Source organism: Muntiacus reevesi, chromosome 9 (assembly GCF_963930625.1).
Source record: "Muntiacus reevesi chromosome 9, mMunRee1.1, whole genome shotgun sequence".
NCBI classification, from domain to species: Eukaryota; Metazoa; Chordata; class Mammalia; order Artiodactyla; family Cervidae; genus Muntiacus; species Muntiacus reevesi.
Window position 1 is genome coordinate 52,450,849 of NC_089257.1, and position 21,732 is coordinate 52,472,580.

Genomic DNA, 21,732 nt, shown 5'->3' on the forward strand with positions numbered 1-21,732 from the left:
GCCTGGGGTCCTCCTGAGAGAGGACAGTGGAGGTGATCCTATAGTCCATTTTCTTCCAGCTTTCCCTGTAGTGGGGGAAGCTAATAGAAAATCTGACAGATGCTTTGAGAGCATGGGAGGTGAGTTCAGTAAGCCGGAAGGCGAGGACAGATTGGGGATAAAAGCAGAAAGAAACCTCCTCCTGTATATTCTCAAAGGAAATGGAGCTATTTGGTCTAGAGAGAGAGAGCCTGAAACGTGTCCCAAACCTTGCCTGCCCATGATGACTGCTGACCTCGGCCTCTGCAGGGACCAGAAGCAAGGTTCAGAGGTAGATGCCACGGTGCATGCAAGGCAGGCTGACATCTGCCCAAGCCGTGCTGTGGAACTGGCCTGAGGCTTGGTGGCTTGGTCATCAGCACCCAGCCAGCCCCTCTCATTTGCGCAGCACAGCTGGGGCTCCATCTTGGTAGAGCCCTGCCTGGCTGTAGATAGGGAAGCTCACAGTGAGGAGGACCCAGGTGGGTCCCTGGCCCTGGGAGGCCACGGCCAGACCTAGGAAGTAGCTAGGTTTCTGACTCTCTCTGTCCTCTGTCTCCAGCGTCAAGCCCTTCGTGCAGCAGGCCTACCCCATCCAGCCAGCAGTCACGGCCCCCATTCCAGGTAAGTCTTTGGGGGGCCCTCTCACTTTGTTCTCTAGCCACACCCCCTCCCTCCCTTGCAGGGCCATGGACACCCCTTTTGCCACCACCCTCCTTAAGGCAGGGTCAGCCCAGAGCTCAGGAGGGTCACTGGGGTGTCCCCTCCCAGGTCCTGCTTTGCCTCAGTCATCTCTAGAGAGCTCTTCTGATGGGCTTTAAAAAAAAAAAAACAGGAAGCATGATCACTTTCACTCAGGGCCCTGGGTCATCCTTGAAAGGAGAAGTTGTTCTGATTCCTTCCTCCTCATAAACAGGCCACATTGGGCAATCTCAGTCTTGCGGGCAGACGGTTTTATTCGCTGTTTCTTAGAGAAGTGTATTTCAATTCTGAGTATCCTTTCTTTAAAGGAGTGCTTACATGGAAGCCCAGCTAGAAAACATGCATCCGGCCAGCTTGCCTGCCTCCCAACACACACACACACACACACGCACACACACACATGCATGCACGCGTGCGTGCACACACACTCACTCTTCATTATAAGCTCCCAGACTGAAATGCATTCACACATTGCCCTCTGCTCCAGCACCATGGAGCATCCCAGGAGAACATTCCACGGTGCTGGTGACTACAGTCTTACTTAGGAAAGGAGATGGAAGAGCCCAGGGAGTGCCCACGTCCCTGCCTCACAGGAGCACTTTGACAGCATCCACTTCCACCCTTCATCTTTCTTGCCGTGGTCCCCAGCGAGGCCCCTTTGCCCTGGATTAGGTGTCCTTACCCCCAGCTCTTAACCTGGGCTGGCACCAGCTTTAGGAAGAACCACCTGCATTGTGCTTCTCCAACTGGCCATGCCTCTGGGCTCCTCTGCTAGAACCCACCACCACTGACTTAGCTCCATCCCTGGACTCTGGGGAACGGACATGTTAGCTTTACTCTTGGGTGGTCCATTTTGTAGGCCCCTGCCGCGGGGGTGGCCTCAGGCCTGATGATGGGAGGCGAGGAGCTGGGTTTAAGGAAACGATCGATCGGTATTTCAGGGTTTGAACCTGCGTCAGCCCCAGCTCCCTCGGTCCCGGCCTGGCAGGGCCGCTCCATTGGCACAACCAAACTTCGCCTGGTGGAATTCTCAGCTTTCCTTGAACAGCAGCGAGACCCAGACTCGGTGAGTGTGCTCAGAGTTGGGTGCCTTGACCTGGGCTTTGCTCCTTTTTCCCTGCCTTTGGGTCTGACAGATCAGATACCCTGCATGAAAGCAGACCCGGGTAAGGAGGGCCGAGCAGCCCTCCAATGAAGTAAAAAGGTATTTCTGTTGACAAATATGTAAAACTTTAGAGCTAAATGGTTATGGATGCTCTGGACTGCAAACTTCAGGAATTACTAGAGCAGAAGAATAAGACCTTAACAGACTCTTGCATTTAAAGACCCTGACACTGGGAAAGAATGAGGACAGGAGGAGAAGGGGATGAGATAGTTGGATGGCATCACCAATTCAATAGGCATGAGTTTGAGCAAACTCAGGGAGATAGTGAAGGACAGAGAAGCCTGGCGTGCCACAGTCCACGGGGTCACAAAGAGTCGGATACAACTGAGTGACTGAACAACAACAACATTTTTTGAGCCCTGACCTGTGGCTGGTATTGTCCAAGGTGATTAATAGATATGATCACATTTTACTCTTAAACAACCCCATAAGGATAGGTGCTGTCTAATACATGAGGAAACAGAAAGGTTAAGTAATTTCTCCGTAGTCACACAGTTAGTATCTGATGGATTAGAGATTCAAATTCGTGTCTGTAAAACTCAAGCCTATTTAGCCATTATTCATACTTCTTTTCAAAGCTGTGTTTTCTCAAGATAGCAAATTCTTAGCTTCTGAAGGAGAAGTAACAGGGTAGTACTTTAGCAGTCTGACATAGAATGCGATGCATCTTAATACCATAAATATCCATTAAGTCAGCATCTGGACCCTATTTGTCATTTTTCTTCCTTCCCATCTCCCCACCCCATCTAGTGCCCGTCCTCCTACTGTCCTCAGCTGGGCCCACCATTTCCCCTACATATGTGAGCCTCCCTTCTTTCCACCCGGCAAGCCCAAGACCCTTTCTTCACTCCCACTCCTTGGCTGTGAGTACGAGCATTGCATCTGTGTGTGGGTGAGCCCAAGGCAAAAATGGAAGGAATCATGAGTTTGTCTTTGGGATCTTTACCAACTCCTTTCCATATTCTCTACGTCACCCCACCCGGCTGATCTTGGCCACTACCAAAAGTACACAGGGGCCACGCTGTCTGTCTGTCTGCTGCCTTGCTGCCATTCTGTTACCAGGAGAAAGCATCACGAGTGAGTTCATCATCTGCTGTAAATAACTTGGATGTGAACAACAGGAGGTGACCTCTCCCCGAAGCGTTTGTGCTTTGGCTCAGTGGAAAGCCTCTGAGGGTAGGACAGGAAGACGCCACGAGTTAGAGGGGTTTCCACCAGCCATCACCAGAGTGGACACTCAGGAACCCACATGTGGTCCCCTGACATTTCTGCCTATGAATTGTGAATGCTGGTAGAAAAATAAAGTCTGCTCCAGAATTAGGATAAAATGAAGAAGGAGAGGCAGTCATTGGACCCGTCGAGGCAGGCAAAAGAACAGGAGAGTATTGAGAAGACCAGCCTGCTGGGTCACTCTTCAGAGTGTCTGAGTGGCTTTCCCGGAAGGTGATGGTGAGAGCCTAAATCCTGCTCTGTGGGAGCATTGAAATAAACACCCAAGAAGATGACCTTTGCGACTCTGCTTCCTCCTCTTTCAGGGAAGTGTAGATGTTTCTTTGGCTGAAGGCTGGGCTTCGGCTCAGTTCATGCTTCTGCTCTGAGTAGCTCATATTTGTATGACACCTCATCGCTCACAGAGTGCATTGTCATCGGTTATGTCATTTTGTCCTCCAAGTGCTAGTGGAGTAGGTTTTGTTTTACCCATTTTACAGATGGAGAAACAGAGGCCAAGACCCATTAAAAGATGTAGAATATTTAGCCAATGAGCAGGAGGACCCGGAGCCCAGATCTTCTGTTTCAGTATACTCTTTCACTACTGTGAACCACCACCAGTGGTGAAGGTCTTGAACTGTGCGTTCGGTCTGTACTCTTGGGTGAGCAAACCTGTTTACTTGTAAACATTTCTTTTTTAGAACTAGAACTCCAAGACACTAGGAAGCACAAGTCCCAAGATGTTAGTTGTTATCCTTGTTAAAAGACTAAATATGATGTTTTATCAGAAAAAAATTTTTTAATTTTAATTTAAGAAGCTTATGGAGCACCCTCATGGTAACTGTCCTCCTCAGTTATAGACCTCCTGGGGCCCAGAATGCCTATTTCCTCTTCTTCTGGTTGTTAGTGGTAATTGGGCTCCACCCTGTGCATCGCTGAGAGGTTCCTTTTGTCCATCCTATAAACAGGTATGAGCACCTGCGTGTTCAGGGTGCTGTGCCAAGAAGGGGCCTTCTGGTGCTGCCCAGCCCACCAGCAACTCTGCCCTGGTGGAGACTGACGTCTAGTGGGTGAGGCAGTCATCCCCCATAGGGTCACTGGGAAGTGTGACGGCTAGGGGTGCTGTGAGTGGACAGGAAACTGGGCAGGCTTTGTGGAGGAAGCAGCCCTTATGCAAAGTGGTAGAGGATCCATATGGCCTAGGAAGAGTAAGGGAGAAGAGCATTCCAGAGGCGATGACTCTGGTGTAGATAAAGCAGGAGGTGAAAGCTAGTGAATAGTTTAGAAAGGCAGGAGCCACCAAGCACTTGGAGTAGTGTCCAGATATGTGTGTTTCATGTACATTCAGAATTAAGAGTCTGGCTGGTTCAACTAAAGTAGACCTTTTACTGATGAATGAAAGGCTTAACTCTTTAGAACTCCAACACATGACTTCAGTGGTGACAATGATGATAAATGTGGTTAACTAGAGAGTGCATTTCCAGAGTAGCTGGGACCAAGGGTGTCACCCTGGACCAGCAATCTCGGTTCTCCTCCTCCTGGCTTTGTTGCTCCTCAGGTGTGCATTCCTGCCTTGTGTCCTCCTGGGGGACCATATGGGCAGAGAAGGTTCAGACCTGGCCGCAGCCATTGACAGCGACCTCTCCAAGCCTCTTCTATAGAAAGAACTAGAATTCCCTACCTCTTAGGGCTGTGATATGAATGGAAAAAAATCACACTGTACCACGCTCATTAATTTATTTGTTTGGTCTTTGCCAGCACTACCCATAGCCCTTTGATGCCAGTGAGCCTGAGCTATTACAGAGATGTAAGGGGAAATGTGTGTACATGTCTGTGTGCAGACAGAGATTTGCAGGATCCAAAGTCAAATTTGTTTAGGACCCATAATTATTGATCCCTTTGTTGGCTTCCTTATCAAATTAACTTGCTTAATGTTTGATGTTAAATTTTAAGGATGGCATACTCGTATTTTTTTTTTTAAATAAATGTACCAGCTGAATTTATTTTAGATGGCTCTGAAAGTTTGAGAGCCAGTGAAACCATTCCCATACTACACATTTTTTTTCAGTGTGACCTTTGACCTCAAGGGCCTTTACATGTTCATTGTAACAGCACCTTATGTTTGCAAAATAAAGCACATATTATATTATTTGAGAAGCTGGTGCTTAGAAGACATGTCAGAATGCTTTAAAAAGTCTTGTGAATTCTCTTCCATTTCAATTAGCTGTCTCTCTTAGTCCCAGGTATTCTGGAAATTCACTCTTCTGTTTACCGCATGTAGCACCACTGCCAACACTAAAGATTCTTCACAGCTCTCCCTCCCCTATCAGTAGTCATACTGGTGATAGCCTGCACGATGCATTGTCTTACCCAGCCCTGTGACATAGACTGCCCAGTGTTCGACTGACAGCTGACATTAGAAATGGGATTCAGAGCTGGGCGTGTTGATTCCGGTAACCAAAACTTGCTGGGTTCATTTGCATCTGATGAGTACCTGTAGCCAGCCAGAATCTACAAGAAGCCAAGGGAAGACTAATCCAGGGGATGAGCGCCCCCTGCTGGCTCTGCGTCATCCGTAAACCAGACATTGCCCCTGTCGGTGGTTGTTTATATTGGTGGAGGACCAGCAAGTCAGTCCCTCTGTTACCTTTGGCTCCACTAGAACCTAAGAGAAAAACAGCAAAGGGTGAAGAAAGGAAGATCTAAAAAACAAAGGCTGTTTTGGAAGTGGTTAGTAATGCTTAAAGGCACACTTTCTACACGATTTCAGTGTTGCGTGTCAAAGGACTTTCAGGGTTAAGTGTGAGATCTTCCACCTAGGGTGGGCTCTTTTAAAAGGGCCTCCTCATCTGTCATCAGGGCCCAGTTCCTGGAGACCGACTTCCAACAGCTGCTGCTTCAGAGAGGTGGAAACCTGACCTTCGTGGGCTGTAAGCCGAATCCCGAGTGTGCGTGAGGACTGGTTTCCCTGCTAAAGCCTGGTTTTGAAAGCTTGAAGTTTTAGTCACTCAGTCATGTCTGACTCTTTGCGAGCCCATGGACTGTAACCCAGCAGGCTCCTCTGTCCATGGAATTCTCCAAGCAAGAATACTGGATTAGGTTGCCATTTCCTTCTCCAGGGGATCTTCCTGACCTCGGCATTGAACCTGGGTCTTCTTCCTTGCTGGAGGATTCTTTACCACCTGAGCCACTAGGGAAAACATAATGGGCTCCCCTACCCGCTCCCTGGGGTAGAGCAGGTTCCTCCAGCTGCCCGGCAGCTCAGCTACAGCTCCCAGGCAAAGGCAGTGTGTTTTATGTCAACCGTGATCTTGGGGGAGAGTGTGTGAGGAGTTCAGTTAGGTAGGCGTTACACAGTCAGAGAAGGGCAAGGTTTGGGATGGAGAGGGTGGGGTCGGAGATTGCTCTCTTTAGGTTTTGAAGAAGCTCTGCCTTGGGGAAGAAGCAAAGTTCTGTGATGTGGTCACAGGAACAGACTTGAGCAGAGAGCGCACACCTCAGCTCCCTTAGGGAAAACCTCCCCGAGTTACAGTCATCAGGGTAACCTCCAGCTCTTGCTGACCTGTGTCGTGAGCACCGCGTTCCGAGCATTTGACCCAGATGCTCTTCTCACGTCCAGTCTCTCAGTAACAAAACGGAAGCTCGGGAACATTAAGGAATGTGATCAAGTTCCACCACCAGCAGGAGGCTGAGCCAGACTCTACTTTGTATTCTTAATGTCACTGTATTTTTGAAGAAATTAAAAATTACTCAAATGCAAAAACAGCTGCCCTTCAAAGTCTTGAGCTCCTCAAGCCCAGGCTGGATGCAGCAGGGCGCTTCACCCTAGCGCAGCCAGTGAAAGAAGGTGATCAGGACTTTTGGAGAAAGAAAAGTAAGGACACTTGACTTGGGATCACAGGAGGAGAGAATCCCTGAATAGTGGACGATGGCATGTCCTCAACTGGAAGGTGAGGAGTTTTGCGATCTGGAGTGACCTGTTTCCTAATCTTTAATGCTAAATGAATGGAGTGGCAGAAAAGTCTGGGACCTCCTGAACATGGGGAGTGAGTCAGCAGTCTTCACAGCCTGGGGGGATGGGGGGGCCCAAGTTCTGTCCTCTGGGGAGCCTTGCACTCAAGTTCTGCAAATACATTCTACCGATAACCTGATTCTTTTCCATATTGGGCAGCTGGTTAAATGTGGGCCTAAGAATGATTTCATGTTTTTTTGCTTCTTTCAAAGGCCTCAGTTCACAGATCAACTCAATTTCTTTGTCAGATCTCACAGATGCTGCCTTTGGTTTGGAAAAGGTGACCAGGGCAACTCAGAAGATAGGACGTTGGTGAGACCAGTGGCAGAAAGAAGAGTTGGGTGGCTTGTGTGGGGATTTGACCAGAGAGGTGAGATCAGAAGCAGGGTCTATTAGGCTCTAGATGATGGGCCGGGAGGATCCTCTCCTTTCTCTGGGGGAGCTTCCAAGCCCCGCAGTGCTTGCTAAGGCAGTCGCTGCCTCTCAGAGGAGGGTCGAGTCTTCACGGGAAACAGCTCTTTGGGCAGATTTGGTTTCTGGTCCTTCAGAAAGGAGGCTCTTTCTCTCCCCCAGTTCATGGTTTGTGTGTGACTCTCACTAATGATTAACCTGCATACTAGCATCTGTGAGCTCCTAAGGCTCACAAAGAACTGTCTTATTTACTGTTTCATTTGACCTTCCCATTGGCCCATGAGATAAGCAGGCCAGGTGTCATCTCTGTGTGCAGATGAGGCTACCCTGGCCCAGATAGGTTAGGCAACTTGCCTCAGGCCACACACAGCCCAGAAATAGCAGAGCCTGGATTCCAACCCAGGTTCTTAATGTATGCACCACGTGCTTAGAATAAATGGTCTGAGAGCACATCTGTCCTTCCCGGTCGAGAGAGGAAGACTGCAGCGGGTCTGATGGTTGGCTGTGCCCTGTTTATGCCTCTCCCCACTTTTTCTCCTACGTTTTACCAAGCGTTGCCTTCCAGTAGGACATAGGAGATGGAGGGTTCTCTGGTGCTGGAGGTGACGGGTCGCTGTGGTCGCCCTGGCCTGCATGACGTGCGAGCTGTCCCATCAGCTTGTCCATGCCAGTCGCACCCTCTCGTAGCAAAGGTGGGTGGTTTGCCGTCCATGCTTCTCTGGACGCTCATCTCTTTATTCATGACCATCTGGGGATGAGGCAATTGAAAGCATCTGGAGAGCTGGGTTTTATGGGCGTTTCACAGAGGCCCAGCCAGGCTCCACTTGCTTTCCTTGGCAGGTCAGCACCCCACCCGCGTGCCTTCCTGGTCGCGGTCCCTGCAGTCAGCCAGTGGGTTCTCACAGCTACACTTGTGTGCGGAAGACTCCCTTCTAAGAGCGCAGTGGCCGCTCTATGGAGGTGGTGCTGGAATGGGGAGGTGGGGGTGAGCTGGTGATCCTGGGGAGAGGTCCAGGAAGGAAGGACTGATTTGTTCCTTGTTTCCAGTGATGTTTCTTTCTGGGAACAGCACAGGGAAAAGAGCGACCAGCACCTCGGGGCCAGGTGGCCAGAGCAGGGCTGGTGCCTCTGAGCAGTAGCTGAGGAGAGAGCCTGCTGGATCCTGAGCAAGCCCCCCAGCCCTCCTACCCTGACAGGTGCCAAAGACGCAGGTCACTTCCCTTGGCTGGTCTTGCAGCCACTGCCTGCCCCTGTAGGGCCCCGGGGTCATCGCAGCTTGCCCAGGCTGCTCTGGGGGGCGTCTGAGCAGACTGTCCAGGCAGGAACTTAACAGGAAGCAAATGTAGGTGATTTGTCCTTGTCCTGTTTCAACTTGTACATTAGCATCCCTTGACATGAGTTATTTGTCTTGGTTTCTTTAAATTCCTAAGTGGATTATAATTTTTCTCCTGGTATTATTTGACAGCAGTCATTTTTTAAGGTTTTACAGCGTTCTTCAAATACTTGGAATTTTTGGAACAAGTTTAGGGAAACACCGCCATCTTCAGTTCAGACTGTGTAGTGCAGCGCTGGGGCGTGTCCTTGGGAGCCTCTGAGATGCCAAGTGCCAGCAGATTCTCAGGGCTTTTCCTTTCCTTTTGCAGAAAAAAGTGAACTGCCTCATCAGAGGGCTCTGGATTAGAATGAATTAGCAGCTCTTTGGGGAAAAAAAAAGAGAGAAAAGAAAATTAAACCCTAGTGGCCTTTCTGGGAGTTGTTTGTTCTGATTTGTCTCATCTGCCCCAGCCCCACTTGCCAGGACAGACTTTGCATTCTTCGCTGGGAGAAATTCAGGGGCCAGATCCCTCAAGGCCTTGAGTGCATGTCACCTGCACCCCAGCCGCCTTACAGTATAGGACCTAATACAGTCAGAGGAACAGCCATAATTTCAGGTAATCTCACCCGGAGTACAGACACATCATGACTATTGGGGGAAATAATAATAGCAACAACAATAATAATGAAGAATTGCATGCTTGGTCCAGCGTTGCGGATCTTCCATGTGTGATCTCCTTTAAGCCTCGTGACACTCCTTCGAGGTAGATACTATTATTATCCCTGGATTACGGATGTGAAGAGGGCTGGAAGCACCCTCCCAGATGACTCAGCTAGGAAGCAAGGCCGGCGCCAGGATTCAGACCCAGACCCCGTCTGACTCTGGTGCTTGAGTCCAGTGTTTGGCCCTCCGCCCCCCTGCCCCCGGCAACTTCCCTAAGCAGCAGAGAGAAGGAGAGGCAGAGACCAGGAAGGAAAGTGACCTCTTAGAACCACCTTAGAGGAGGGGGGGACATCCTTTGTTAATCCCCCAGGGTAGCTAAATAACCCTTTGCAAGTCACTCTGTGGAGATTTTAGGATTACATTTACCTTTGTCACTGTTTACAACTGCTGTGAAGAATAACTGGAGGGATTATGCAATCAAAGAAGAAAATGAACGTTTCCCCAAGTTGAAATGGGAATCTGTCTATTAGATTTGTGGCAGGGGCAGCTGAGTGGGGGTCGTCTCTGTCCAGTAGGATTTGCCCCGGTGCGGTGTCAGGCTTTCTGGTGAACCCTGCAGGCAGACAGGGGTCCGAGCTCCTGCTCAGTCATCCTGAGTGTCTTGAGCCGGAGGAAGGCTCTGACCTCACCCTCGTTTTGGGTCCAGGGAACTTGCGGCCAACTAGAATAAACATCCTGGAGCACGACTGTGTGTGTTTTTGTTTCCCTTTATAGTTCTTTCCTCACGAAACTCCATGATGGTTCGGGATAGCTTTGGATTGGCTGCTTATTTAATTTAATAAAGTAATAGATGTGCTTCATGTGTAAGCCCAATCAAACCCCAGGCATGGCCTTTAAAGAAAAGCAGCTGTACCCTGCCCGCCCTGCTCCATCTCCCACTCCCCCACTCCTCCCAGTCCTCCTTAGGACAGCTGCCTGCAACCTTTCAGCCCTTGATTTGTATATTCACTCCATATTTCTAAGCAACGCACTTACACTATCTATCTCGGTCCATGATTTGAGACCTTATCTGTTGACTTCTTACTGTGGAAGACCAGGACTTAACTCTCTGAATTTAGCTCATGACCCCTCTAACCTCTATCACCACCCCTGCAATATGGTTATTTCACAATTTTTGGTTTAGCACTTAGTATTTTTATTATGAAAGTCATTTTGTTGATCCTAAAACTTGTTTTTCCTAAGGTTTGTCATTGCCTTTGTTCAGTTTGTATATACCTACACAGACTCATCCCCCATGTGTCTAATGGAATTCTCAAACTCTTCTCCCGATGGTCAGCTAGGTCAGGGACTCCGTCTCTAGCCCCTTTAGGAGCCCTCCAGCTTCTAGGTCCTTGTCCACCCTGGACTGGCTGTCGTCCAGGTCAGAAGCCCAGCTGTGGTCCAGCGTGTTACCGCTTCTGTGCTACCGCTTCATCTCCCGTCTTTTTTGTTTTACTCTCTCATTTTATAAGAACATACCCTCCTGTTGCTATCTGAGAATAGTTGTGAGGAAGGACAATTTTCTGAAACCTGACAAATCTGGGAGTGTGTTCTGTTCACACATGTGATGGATAACTTGGTTTTCATCTTAAGTTTATGAACCTTTGTCCACATTTTCAAGGTAAATTCCACATATGTTCTCCTTGTTAATGAATAACACTATGTGTTTAGTGCTGGAGAATACGGGCATCCATATAAAAAGAGCAGGTAAGTGCTGACAAAATCATTTGATATACAGGAAAGGGAATGTTCACTGTCCTTATCCCAATCTTCTCTATAGAAATCTTTGAGAACATATATTTAATGGATGGCCAATGGTTCTGACTGCAGAGGCAAAAAACTGGCTCCATACAGGTTCTTCGAGGAGACACGCTGTTTGTACTATTAGTTCATGGATTCCCTGTGCCTGACACAGTGCCTGGTACATAATGGACCTTAGGTGTGTGAAAGGTCACACGCCTTTTAGGTATGAAATCCAGAAAGAAATATGCAGAGTGAGTACCTTTTCTGTTGCTGTATTGATATGTTGATAATCAGCATGTCTACTGAGCGCATGGGAGACTTTCTTGTAATTGAACAAGCCAGTGTTAACCTCTACTTTGGATGCGAAGGAAATTTAGTCTCAGACTTTGATAGATGTAACTCATTGACACTCGCCCTGTTTCTGCTTGTACATTCCCACACACACTTGGGATTGTTTTTTGTTGCTATTGTTGTTGTTTGTGTAAGTATTTGTTTTCTGCCACATAGGATAGAACGGCTCTTTTTTGGTTTTGTGTTCATCATTAGTTTTGGGACAACCATCACTGCTGGAAAGAAAACAGGATTTATTTGGGAAGAAGGGAGAGAAGTGAGGTTCCACCCTAACCTTTTTCCCTTAGACGGAGATCTGGCAGGATGGGAGGTAAGGCCTCACCAGAGAGTTTTTAGGGTTTTAATTTTGTTAAAATTTGAACCCAAACGTATCAGATAGATGTCTTCTTTTCATCCTTCTAGATGTGGGGACAGAGGGATTCCTGAACCTGTCCAGGTTGAGTTAAGGAGAGAGGGGTGTCTGTTTGTTCCACTGCTGCGGCCTCCAGGACGCCTTCTTTAGCCCTTTGTATTCTTAGAAACAAAGTCACCTCTTGGCAGGAATAAAGCTACTCGAATGCCAGCAGTCAGGGTTTGGTTTCAAGTCACCAGCCTTGGAGAGGCAGTGCCTGATTGCCTTTGGCAAAGACAGCCTGCCCGTTCTCAGTTCATTTCAGCGACTTGGGCACAAAGGTAACTTCCTCAGGACAGAAGCCTTTGAAGACTCTATCTGATGAATCTGAGTCATTACGTGTGTCCCAAATTGTAATTTCACTTCTCAGAATTTGGGAAACACTATTCAGCTTCTTTTCTTTTTTTTTCTCAAATCAACTTTCAGAAAAAGTAGATCTGAGTTAGAAGGATCTAGGCATTTACATATTCTCCTGGAGACCGTGCGGTTGATGTGTGCAGCAAATGCATGGGCTGTGACGTGGATGGATCCAAGTTTTCTTCTTAACTTCGGGACTATTCCTGGATGTGTGACCTCAGGCAAATCTGTTCATCCCTGAGCTTCTATTTCCTCATCTGTGAAAGTGACTTTAATAAAACCCGCCTACAGTACCATTGTGAGGCAAGGATTATCCGAGGTCACATGTATCGAAAGCACATTGTACAAACACTGAACAGACACGGCTTCCTTTCTTCCTGTAGACGCAGGGAAGAGGCCCGCACTCCAGCCGCTAGTAAGGAGTGGGCCATCATCAAGGATCTGAACAGTCATGCGGCTCCACAACTTGCTCCCAGCTCTTGGCTTATTTGTGTTTATTTTTTTCTTTGCTAGGCAGGAGGGATAGCTAAGGCAGGAAAGTTCTTTTGCTTCTACCCCAGTATCTAGTTAATCTCACATAATAAACCGCCACAACAGTAGTCTTAGCAGCTACGATTTATTGAACACTTCTTGTATGCCCAGGCTCTAGGCCAGAACCCCCTCTGTGTATCATTTCCTTTAATCTTCCAACCTGTTCAATATGACGGTCATAGATCCCCACTGTACACAGGAGAAAACTGAGATTTCAGGTTCTTGTCTAGTTCTAGAGTGCTTGTGCACTCAGCATGTTGATTTTCAGATAAACCTCCTTGATATACTGAGCGACAGACTCAGTCGCTCAATCGTGGCCGACTCTTTGTGACCTCATGGACTATAGCCTGCCATGAAATTTTCCAGGCAAGAATACTGGAGTGGGCCCACTGAAGAATGGTAAATTTTACCTTCCATTCACTTTCCTGATCTCTGACCCCTGGAGGTCCAGGCTGTGGTCCCTGTGTTCAAAGAGTCGTAACTTCACCCCAACTCTGCCCTGGCCCATAGGGGCTGGGGAGGTGGAAGAGCAGGGAGTGAGGTGTGCTTAGCAGATTCAGATTCTATTCATAGATGTCCCCAAAGCTCTGTTTGTATTCCATTCTTTCCCATAAACTCAGTGCCAATAGACACCACAGTAAGTGACCGAAGCGGTACCTCTCAGAGTCTGGCAGGGCTCGGAACTTGCTGCAGTCAGAGGTGAGTAATAAGGGCTGGGTGATAGACATACACACAGCCAGTTTGGATAGTGGAGGAACAACGCCTTTGCCTCTTGCTCCTGTACTGGCAGGGACTAGGTGACCAGCAGAGGGGCAGACACAAGACATCCAGTCCTCATTTCTGGGGACCTTGCACCAATGTCTGTGTTCCCCGCCTCTCCTGTGTTGTTTTCTCTGCTTTTACCCTCTAAATGAGACTGGAAGGGCCTCAGCATCGGTGCCCCAGGTGTTTCTGTGGGCTTTGGTTTGCTTACAATTGAAAAGATGATGTGATAACATTTGAGAAAAATTTTAAAAGATCAGAGAGAGGCACTTCACCTCTCCCCATAACCTTACCTCCCTATCATGATGGTGGCTCCTGCTTTGCTTCAGAAGTTCCCCTCGAGCACAGCATATTCTGTTCTTGCATGTCTGTGTCCAGGACTCAGTCCATCCTGAAATCCAGCTGGGATAGAGGCGGGGTCCTTGTCAGTGCTCGAAGTTCTTTTTCACGTCACCTGACACCTTTGAGGGTTTGGGAAGCCTTGGTAAAGGTGACTCTGGTGTTGATCAGAAGGTACTAGGTCTTGGCCACACTCCTTGTACGTGCAGTGGTTGGGGACAGCTGGCATCAGCTGGGGTGTTGGCCCTCCTGCTCTTCGGTACTGTGGCCAGGGATCCACAGTGTGGGTGGCAGGTCATGGGTGTAAATCAGCACTTCTGCAAGATACATTTATAGGGTTTTGTGACCAAACAAGTTTGGAAAACTTCAGGCTATAGAAAGTTGAACACTGTTTCATAGTGTTTTTAACTTGTTATATTCACTGTGAACCTCAAAGCAGAGAGGTTTTATGAGAAATAATAGTAGCTAACATTTACTGAGTGTCTACTCTATGTTGAATGGAGGTGATCCAGTAAGCCTTAATATGCAGTACTTCATTGGGAATCCCTGCAGCACCCTTGAGAGGTGGACACCACCACTGTCCCCGTGTAGAGGCTGGGGAGACTTAACCCAGTGCCATGGCTGATTGGAAATAACACAGTGTTTTGGGCTGGAGCAGACTGAGCCCAGACTCGTCTCTTAGCCAGAACACAAACTGCTTGTACAGTGTGTATACTTCTTTTGTACAAAAGAAGCTTGGAGCAGCCTTCTTTTATTTGGGACTTCTCATTCCCTATGAGAATATAAGGATATTCCCTATGGGAATAAGGAAGCCTTCTTCAGTGATCAGTGCAGAGAAATAGAGGAAAACAATAGAATGGGGAAGGCTAGCGATCTCTTCAATATAATTAGAGATACCAAGGGAACATTTCATGCAAAGATAGGTATAATAAAGGATAGAAATGGTATAGACCTAACAAAGCAGAAGATATTAAAAAGAGGTGGAAAGAATACACAGAAGAACCATGCAAAAGAGATCTTCATGACCCAGATAACCACAATGGTGTGATCACTCACCTAGAGCCAGACATCATGGAATGAAAGTCAGGTGGGCCTTAGGAAGCAGCACTATGAACAAAGCTAGTAGAGGTGATGGAATTCCAGCTGAGCTATTTCAGTCCTAAAAGATGATGCTGTGAAAGTGCTGCACTCTATGCCAGCAAATTTGGAAAACTCAATTGTGGCCACAGGACTGGAAAAGGTTGGTTTTCATTCCAATCCCAAAGAAGGGCAATGCCAAAGAATGTTCAAACTACCACATGATTGTACTCATCTCACACACTAACAAAGTAATGCTAAAAATTCTCCAAGCCAGGCTTCAACAGTACATAAACTGTGAACTTCCAGATGTTCAAGCTGGATTTAGAAAAGGCAGAGGAACCAGAGATCAAATTGCCAGCATCCGTTGGATCATCAAAAAAGCAAGAGAATTCCAGAAGAACATTTACTTCTGCTTTATTTATTATACCAAAGCCTTTGACTGTGTAGATCACAACAAACTGTGGAAAATTCTTAAAGAGATGGAAATACCAGACCACCTGACCTGCCTCCTGAGAAATCTGTATGCAGGTCAAGAAGCAATAGTTAGAACTGGACATGGAATAACAAACTGGTTCCAAATCGTGAAAGGAGTATGTCAAGGCTGTATATTGTCACCCTGCTTATTTAATTTTTATGCAGAGCACATCATGCAAAATGCCGGGCTGGATGAAGCACAAGCTGGAATCAAGATTGCCAGGAGAGATATCAATAACTTCAGATACGCAGATGATACCACCCTTACGGCAGAAAGTGAAAAGGGACTAAAGAGCCTCTTTATGAAAGTGAAAGAGGAGAGTGAAAAAGTTGGCTTAAAGCTCAACATTCAAAAAACTAAGATCATGGCATCCAGTCCCATCACTTCATGGCAAATAGATGGAGAAACAGTGACAGACTTTATTTTCTTGGGCTCCAAAATCACTGTAGGTGGTGACTGCAGCCATGAAATTAAAGGACACTTGCTCCTTGGAAGAAAAGCTATGACCAACCTAGACAGCATATTAAAAAGCAGAGACATTACTTTACCAACAAAGGTCCGTATAGTCAAAGCTATGGTTTTTCCAGTAGTCATGTATGGATGTGAGAGTTGGACTATAAAGAAAACTGAGCACCAAAGAATTGATGCTTTTGAAGTGTGGTGTTGGAGAAGACTCTTGAGAGTCCCTTGGAATGCAAGGAGATCCAACCAGTCAATCCCAAAGGAAATTAGTCCTGAATATTCATTGGAAGGACTGATGCTGAAGCTCCAATACTTTGACCACTTGATTTGAAGAACTGACTCTTTAGAAAAGACCCTGATGCTGGGAAAGATTGAAGGCAAAAGGAGAAGGGAATGACAGAGGATGAGATGGTTGGATGGCATCACTGACTCGATGAAGTTGAGTCTGAGCAAGCTCCCGGAGATGGTGATTTATGGGGAAGTCTGGCATGCTGCAGACCATGGGGTTGCAAAGAGTTGGACACAACTGAGCGACTGAACTGTACTGAACTGATGAGGTTAGTACTCAGAAGGACTCTAGTTGGAGAAATGCCAATGTAAACTCGAAAAGTGAATGCAGACTGTTGGGAGAATGGTGACATGGGTTTCTCTTATGAATCCCATTATGTTCTGAGCTCCCAGGAACCTCTGCACGCCAGATGTTTTGGTGTCAGATTAGGCCGGTTTTACTGCCTATTCAGTAGAAGAGGTGGGCATGGGGGGTTTGTTGTATAAGGTCTAGGCCAGTAGTTCTCCACCTTGGCTGTGTATTGGAATTCATCAAGGGAGTATTAAGAATAACTGTTGCCTGGCCTCATTCTCAGAGATGCCAGTTTAGCCTGGGTGGGACCCTGGCTTTGATGATTTTTAAATGTTCCTTGGTGATTCTGCTGCAGCCTGGTTGAGAGCCTGTTGTTTGCCACACTCCTTTGTGGTCCAGTTTACCCTGTCTTATACCAAAGCAAGGAGAAGAAAAGGTTTTCACTTATTAGTTAAATGACCTGAGAGGGTTTTGAGTTGTTTCATTCACTTTTTGTGGATGAGCAACTTGTGTTCTTTTTTTATTGATCCTCTATAGCCTTGTACCGTGAGTCCTCTCCATGATCTATACCCATGACTGTAGCTTTGCACTGACATTCACATACTGACCAGCCCTCATGCAGAAATACTAGATTGGTCACTAAGGGGACATATGAGAAAGACACTCAGCTCTCTTATTCCTGCTGGAAGAAGTAAGTGGGTACTGTTGCTCAGAGTATTGCATTCTTGCTATTGCTAAGGGAACTGGAGCAACAAGTGCTTTCTGGGTCATGGCATCAGCTGAACCACCCATACTTCTTATTGGGCTTTCACTGTAAATGAAATGCTCCAGAAACAGTCACTGTCATTTTCCATTGATCAGGGGAAACTGGGTGATGGAATTGTTTCTAGGTTTGGTAATTGGGTCACAAGTCATTTCCTACTGTATCTACAAAAAGACGTTTTTAGGCATTTGTGAAGAATATATGCCCTTGTCAATAATAGACAATGATTGTTTTAACCCTGAGCTATAATGACTTTTCTTAATATCGTCATCTTTTCAAAGGCACAGACCTGAGACTGTTCAAGAAGGAACTCCAGGATTTCGAAACCACCACTCTTTAGGCAGCTCAAGATGGCTGTGTCCTGGATTGACCAAAGGGTTTGTAATGGGAATGTTTCTGTTGGTTTCTTGCAGTACAACAAACACCTCTTCGTGCACATCGGGCACGCCAACCATTCTTACAGTGACCCATTGCTCGAATCAGTGGACATTCGTCAGATTTATGACAAATTTCCTGAAAAGAAAGGTGGCTTAAAGGAACTGTTTGGAAAGGGCCCTCAAAATGCCTTCTTCCTCGTAAAATTCTGGGTGAGTAAGACCTTGCTGTTATTTCAGTCGTTTTTGTCTGAATGGTCGTGTCCTACACCCGAGGGCAGAGCTGCAGTGGTTGTGGGTTCCCATTGACTGATCTGCCCGATCGCCAGGGGGTCACACACTAGCGCCGTGGGCGTCCTCACGCGGGCCACGTGGCACAGTCACGTGAGGACCCAGGCGACATTGCCGTCCCTGCAGAGAAAGACAGGTGGCCCCTTGGGCTTAAGAACTCAGTTGTGCAATGACAAGAAACCTCGCAGATGACTGGAGTCACAATGGCAGACTCAGGGCACTAGACTCTCTATTGGTTCTCAGTCCAGTAAGCAAAGTGAAGTCACTCAGTTGTGTCCAACTCTTTGTCACCCCATGAACTGTAGTCTGCCAGGCTCCTCTGTCCATGAGATTTCCCAGGCAAGAATACTGGAGTGGTTGCCATTTCCTTCTCCAGGGGAATCTTCCCAACTCGGGGATCAAACCTGGGTTTCCTGCATTTCAGGCAGACTCTTTATCGTCTGAGCCATCAGAAAAGCCCAGTAAGCAAAGCGACCTATAAATTCCATGGGAGCCTAGGACCCGAGGCAGAGAAGGGACTTGGGTGAAGATAAAGACATGCTGCAAGACTTTAAGGGTCAGAGAGAATATGAAATGGCTCTGTCTATCGCGTGCCTTATTTGTGCTTTCAGACACCAAGGGCACGTTCCTCCAGCTGCTGGGACTGTCCCCAGCCTCCGAGGAGATTTCTGCTGTCCCTTCTCCACTGGTCAGGCTTGAGCCAGAGGACTGCTGTGGGGTCAGGGGTGTGTCCTGGGGGCTTAGACCAGAGGACTTGCTGGCCTTGAGCGTTTATAACTCCTCGGTCTTAACGAGAATAAAAAGAAAATGGCTTCAAATGTTTGCGCTTCTCAGCATGGCCTTAAAGGCCCTGAAGGAGCTGGTTCCAGGTGTTTTGCTTCCTGTCCATCCTACAGCCGGCCTTCGTGTGTGTCTGGATGGACTTTGTACAGTTTTCCTCCTTGCCCTCCTTTTGAGATGGTGGCTTCTTTATTATCACCCCTTCCTTACATAAACAATGTACTAATTTTTCTCTTAGTCTCATCGCATTGTGTAGTGCCTCAGTTCCCAGGCTGGGTCACAATTAACTGGGATGTGTGTCCCGTTTCTTTCTGAACTCCAGGCTCCTTACTCATTGTGTGGCTACACTGGTTGAATGCCTGCGGTGGGCTGTGCGCTGGGCTCAGGCATCACGTGCTTTTCCTCCAGTCCTCCCAGGGTTAAGTGGAATTTGCTTCGTATCCAACTAAGAAAATAGAGATGCAGAGATTACAAAGGACAGGTGGGGACCTGGAGCTTGAAATCAGATCCGTTTGAAAAGTGGCTCTGCTCTGTTTTCTGGTTTCTTTGTGCCCCCAGGACCCTGCTCACAGGGTCTGTCTGTCATTCTTCATGTCTCCAGAGATACGCAAGTGCCTGGCGTGCACACACACACACAAACTCCACAAATGGCAGAACAAACAGACTAAGGAAAAATTCATGTTTGAAATTCCTTGGGAGAAAATTTACATATTCAATTTAATTTGTTTTGTTTTTTTAATCCTTGCATGGTAACTGGATTTCATTTGTCTTGCTTCCGTATTGAATTTGGATTGTGGAAGTAGCCTTCTACTTAAATTAATGTTCTCAGGATTGGTAATACATGTGGACACCCTGAAAAAGCAGTAACAGTCACTTCCTTTTCCTAAATTAGTGACTGCCACCAATGACTTGAATGGTGGTTGGGGGCCAGTTATATGGTAACACTACAGTTTTCAATGTGTGGCCTGCAGACCCGTAGTGGGGTTCTTCAGTAGACTATCAATGGGCTGACAAGATCAAAACTACGTTAATTATGACACTGAGATGTTATTTTCTTTTTGAATTCTGCTGATATGCATACTGATGGTTCCAGTGTTATAGGGTAAAACTGCTGAAGCCTTGGATCAATCAGACTGGGTTGCATGCACAGTTTAAATTAAAAAAAGAATTAGTCAAACCAAGAGTGTCATTTGTGAAAGTTTATTACATCTTAGACCGAGAGCACACACTGAAAATGGATGCGACGAACCTGCCTGCTCCTTCAAGGAGAACAACTGATGTTTGTTTTCAAAGATAAAATTTGAACTTTCAAATAAAAATAAGAATTTTGGAAAATTTGTATCCACACTGGTGAACTTGACGGCTTCCCAACATTTATGACTTTTCTGATGGGATCCATAGTCATATTAAAAAATGTGATTTTTTTTAATACTGTGCAAGATAAACCAATGGGTTTTAATATAACAGTATGAAAAGTTCATTGAGGGTTTCAGACTCCACACTGCAGCTAACCTTTAGAAACCACTGCTTGTCAAGTTTTGATTTAGTGTCAAAGAAAAATGGCCAGTTATCTGAAGAGCCTATTAAAATATTCTTACCTTTCCCAGTCATGTGTTTATGTGAGGCTGGATTTTCTTCAGGTATTTCAACCAAAAGTTGAAGGACAAATCATGACAAATTGAATTTAGAAGCAGAAGAAGAATAAGAATTTAGAAGAAGAAGAAGAATCTAGGTATTTTCCATTAAGCCACACATTAAGTATTGCAAAATGCACATCAGTGCTGCCTTTCTCACTGATTTTTGTTTTTTAAAATATAGGTATGGCCAATTTAAAAAAGATGTGTGTTAATATAAAATAACCTTAATATTATTTTTAAAGCAGGTACTAAATATTTTAAAGCTTTCTCAGTTTATAATTCTGATATAGAAAATATTGATAGCTATAACCTACAGAAACAAAAGCTCTTTGAGACCCTCAATAAATCTTAAGAGTGGAAAAGGGGTCCCCAAGATGAAAAAGTTTGAGAACCACTATGGTGAAAGATATAAAAGAGGCTGTTCTACCCAAATAAATTAAAATTAATCAGAAAATAATAGGACAAGATAAAAATAAACCATTTTCGGTGCTTTCAAATTAAAGTGTTGGTTTTTAATGTTAATAAGACTTCTTATAACTTGCTTGTTGTTTGACTGTAAAGTAGAATGGAAACTATTGATATTAGAAAGGTTTTGTTTTTGCTTGTAAAATTTTCCATTTTACACAGAGGATGATTTTAATAAATGCTTTCTGTGACTGGGCCCTTCAGTCACTAATTCCCAAATAACGAGGTCTAGGTTTGCAAATGTTTAGAGTGTAGTGGCAGGTATGAGATGTGCAGATTTAGAAACAATTACTACGAGATTAGATATCAGTTTATTAAATTAAGATTTGCAGAATTAGAATTACAACTGAACTCTCCTATGAGTATGATGAAAGACATCACTGCTTCAGTATAATTGTTAGCAGTACTTAACCTTTATGAAAAAATTCAGTCCTATGTTACAGTAAGTGAGAAAAGGCAGTTTGAATTAGGTTTACACTTTGCTGCAGTTTGAAATCTCATTGGCTTCCTCTAAAGACTTAGAAAGTGTGAATTAGACTTTGACTCCCTGTGCTTGAATGTTTCCAGTGGGTGTTTCCAGTGGGTGTTTCTTAAGTAGGCTTAACCTTCCCTTTAAAATGTCTTTCATATTAGAATTTGCTTCACAGATTTTCATTTTCATGTAAATTCAGTACATCTCAACAGAGGTCCTACCCACACATCTCCTTTCTTTTCCTCCCTATCTCCTCTTTCTCAAAGTACCTGCAGTCTCCAGGTTATCACCAGCAAGATGACTTAGTTTATTCATATGTTTAATTGCTCCATGTCCAACCTGGGC

General features: G+C 46.1%; 1 protein-coding gene across 9 annotated transcripts in view; it reads left to right on the forward strand.

Annotated features, from left to right (window-relative positions):
* The window catches only part of TEAD1 (TEA domain transcription factor 1), a 267,742-nt gene that overhangs the window by 207,324 nt on the left and 38,686 nt on the right, over window positions 1-21,732 (forward strand). For all 9 annotated transcript variants that reach the window (XM_065945232.1, XM_065945229.1, XM_065945225.1 and 6 more), the window contains 3 exons: window positions 581-642; window positions 1,662-1,786; window positions 17,782-17,955. In XM_065945232.1, coding sequence (XP_065801304.1) covers window positions 581-642; window positions 1,662-1,786; window positions 17,782-17,955 — 361 coding nt within the window. The remainder of the gene's footprint in view (window positions 1-580; window positions 643-1,661; window positions 1,787-17,781; window positions 17,956-21,732) is intronic.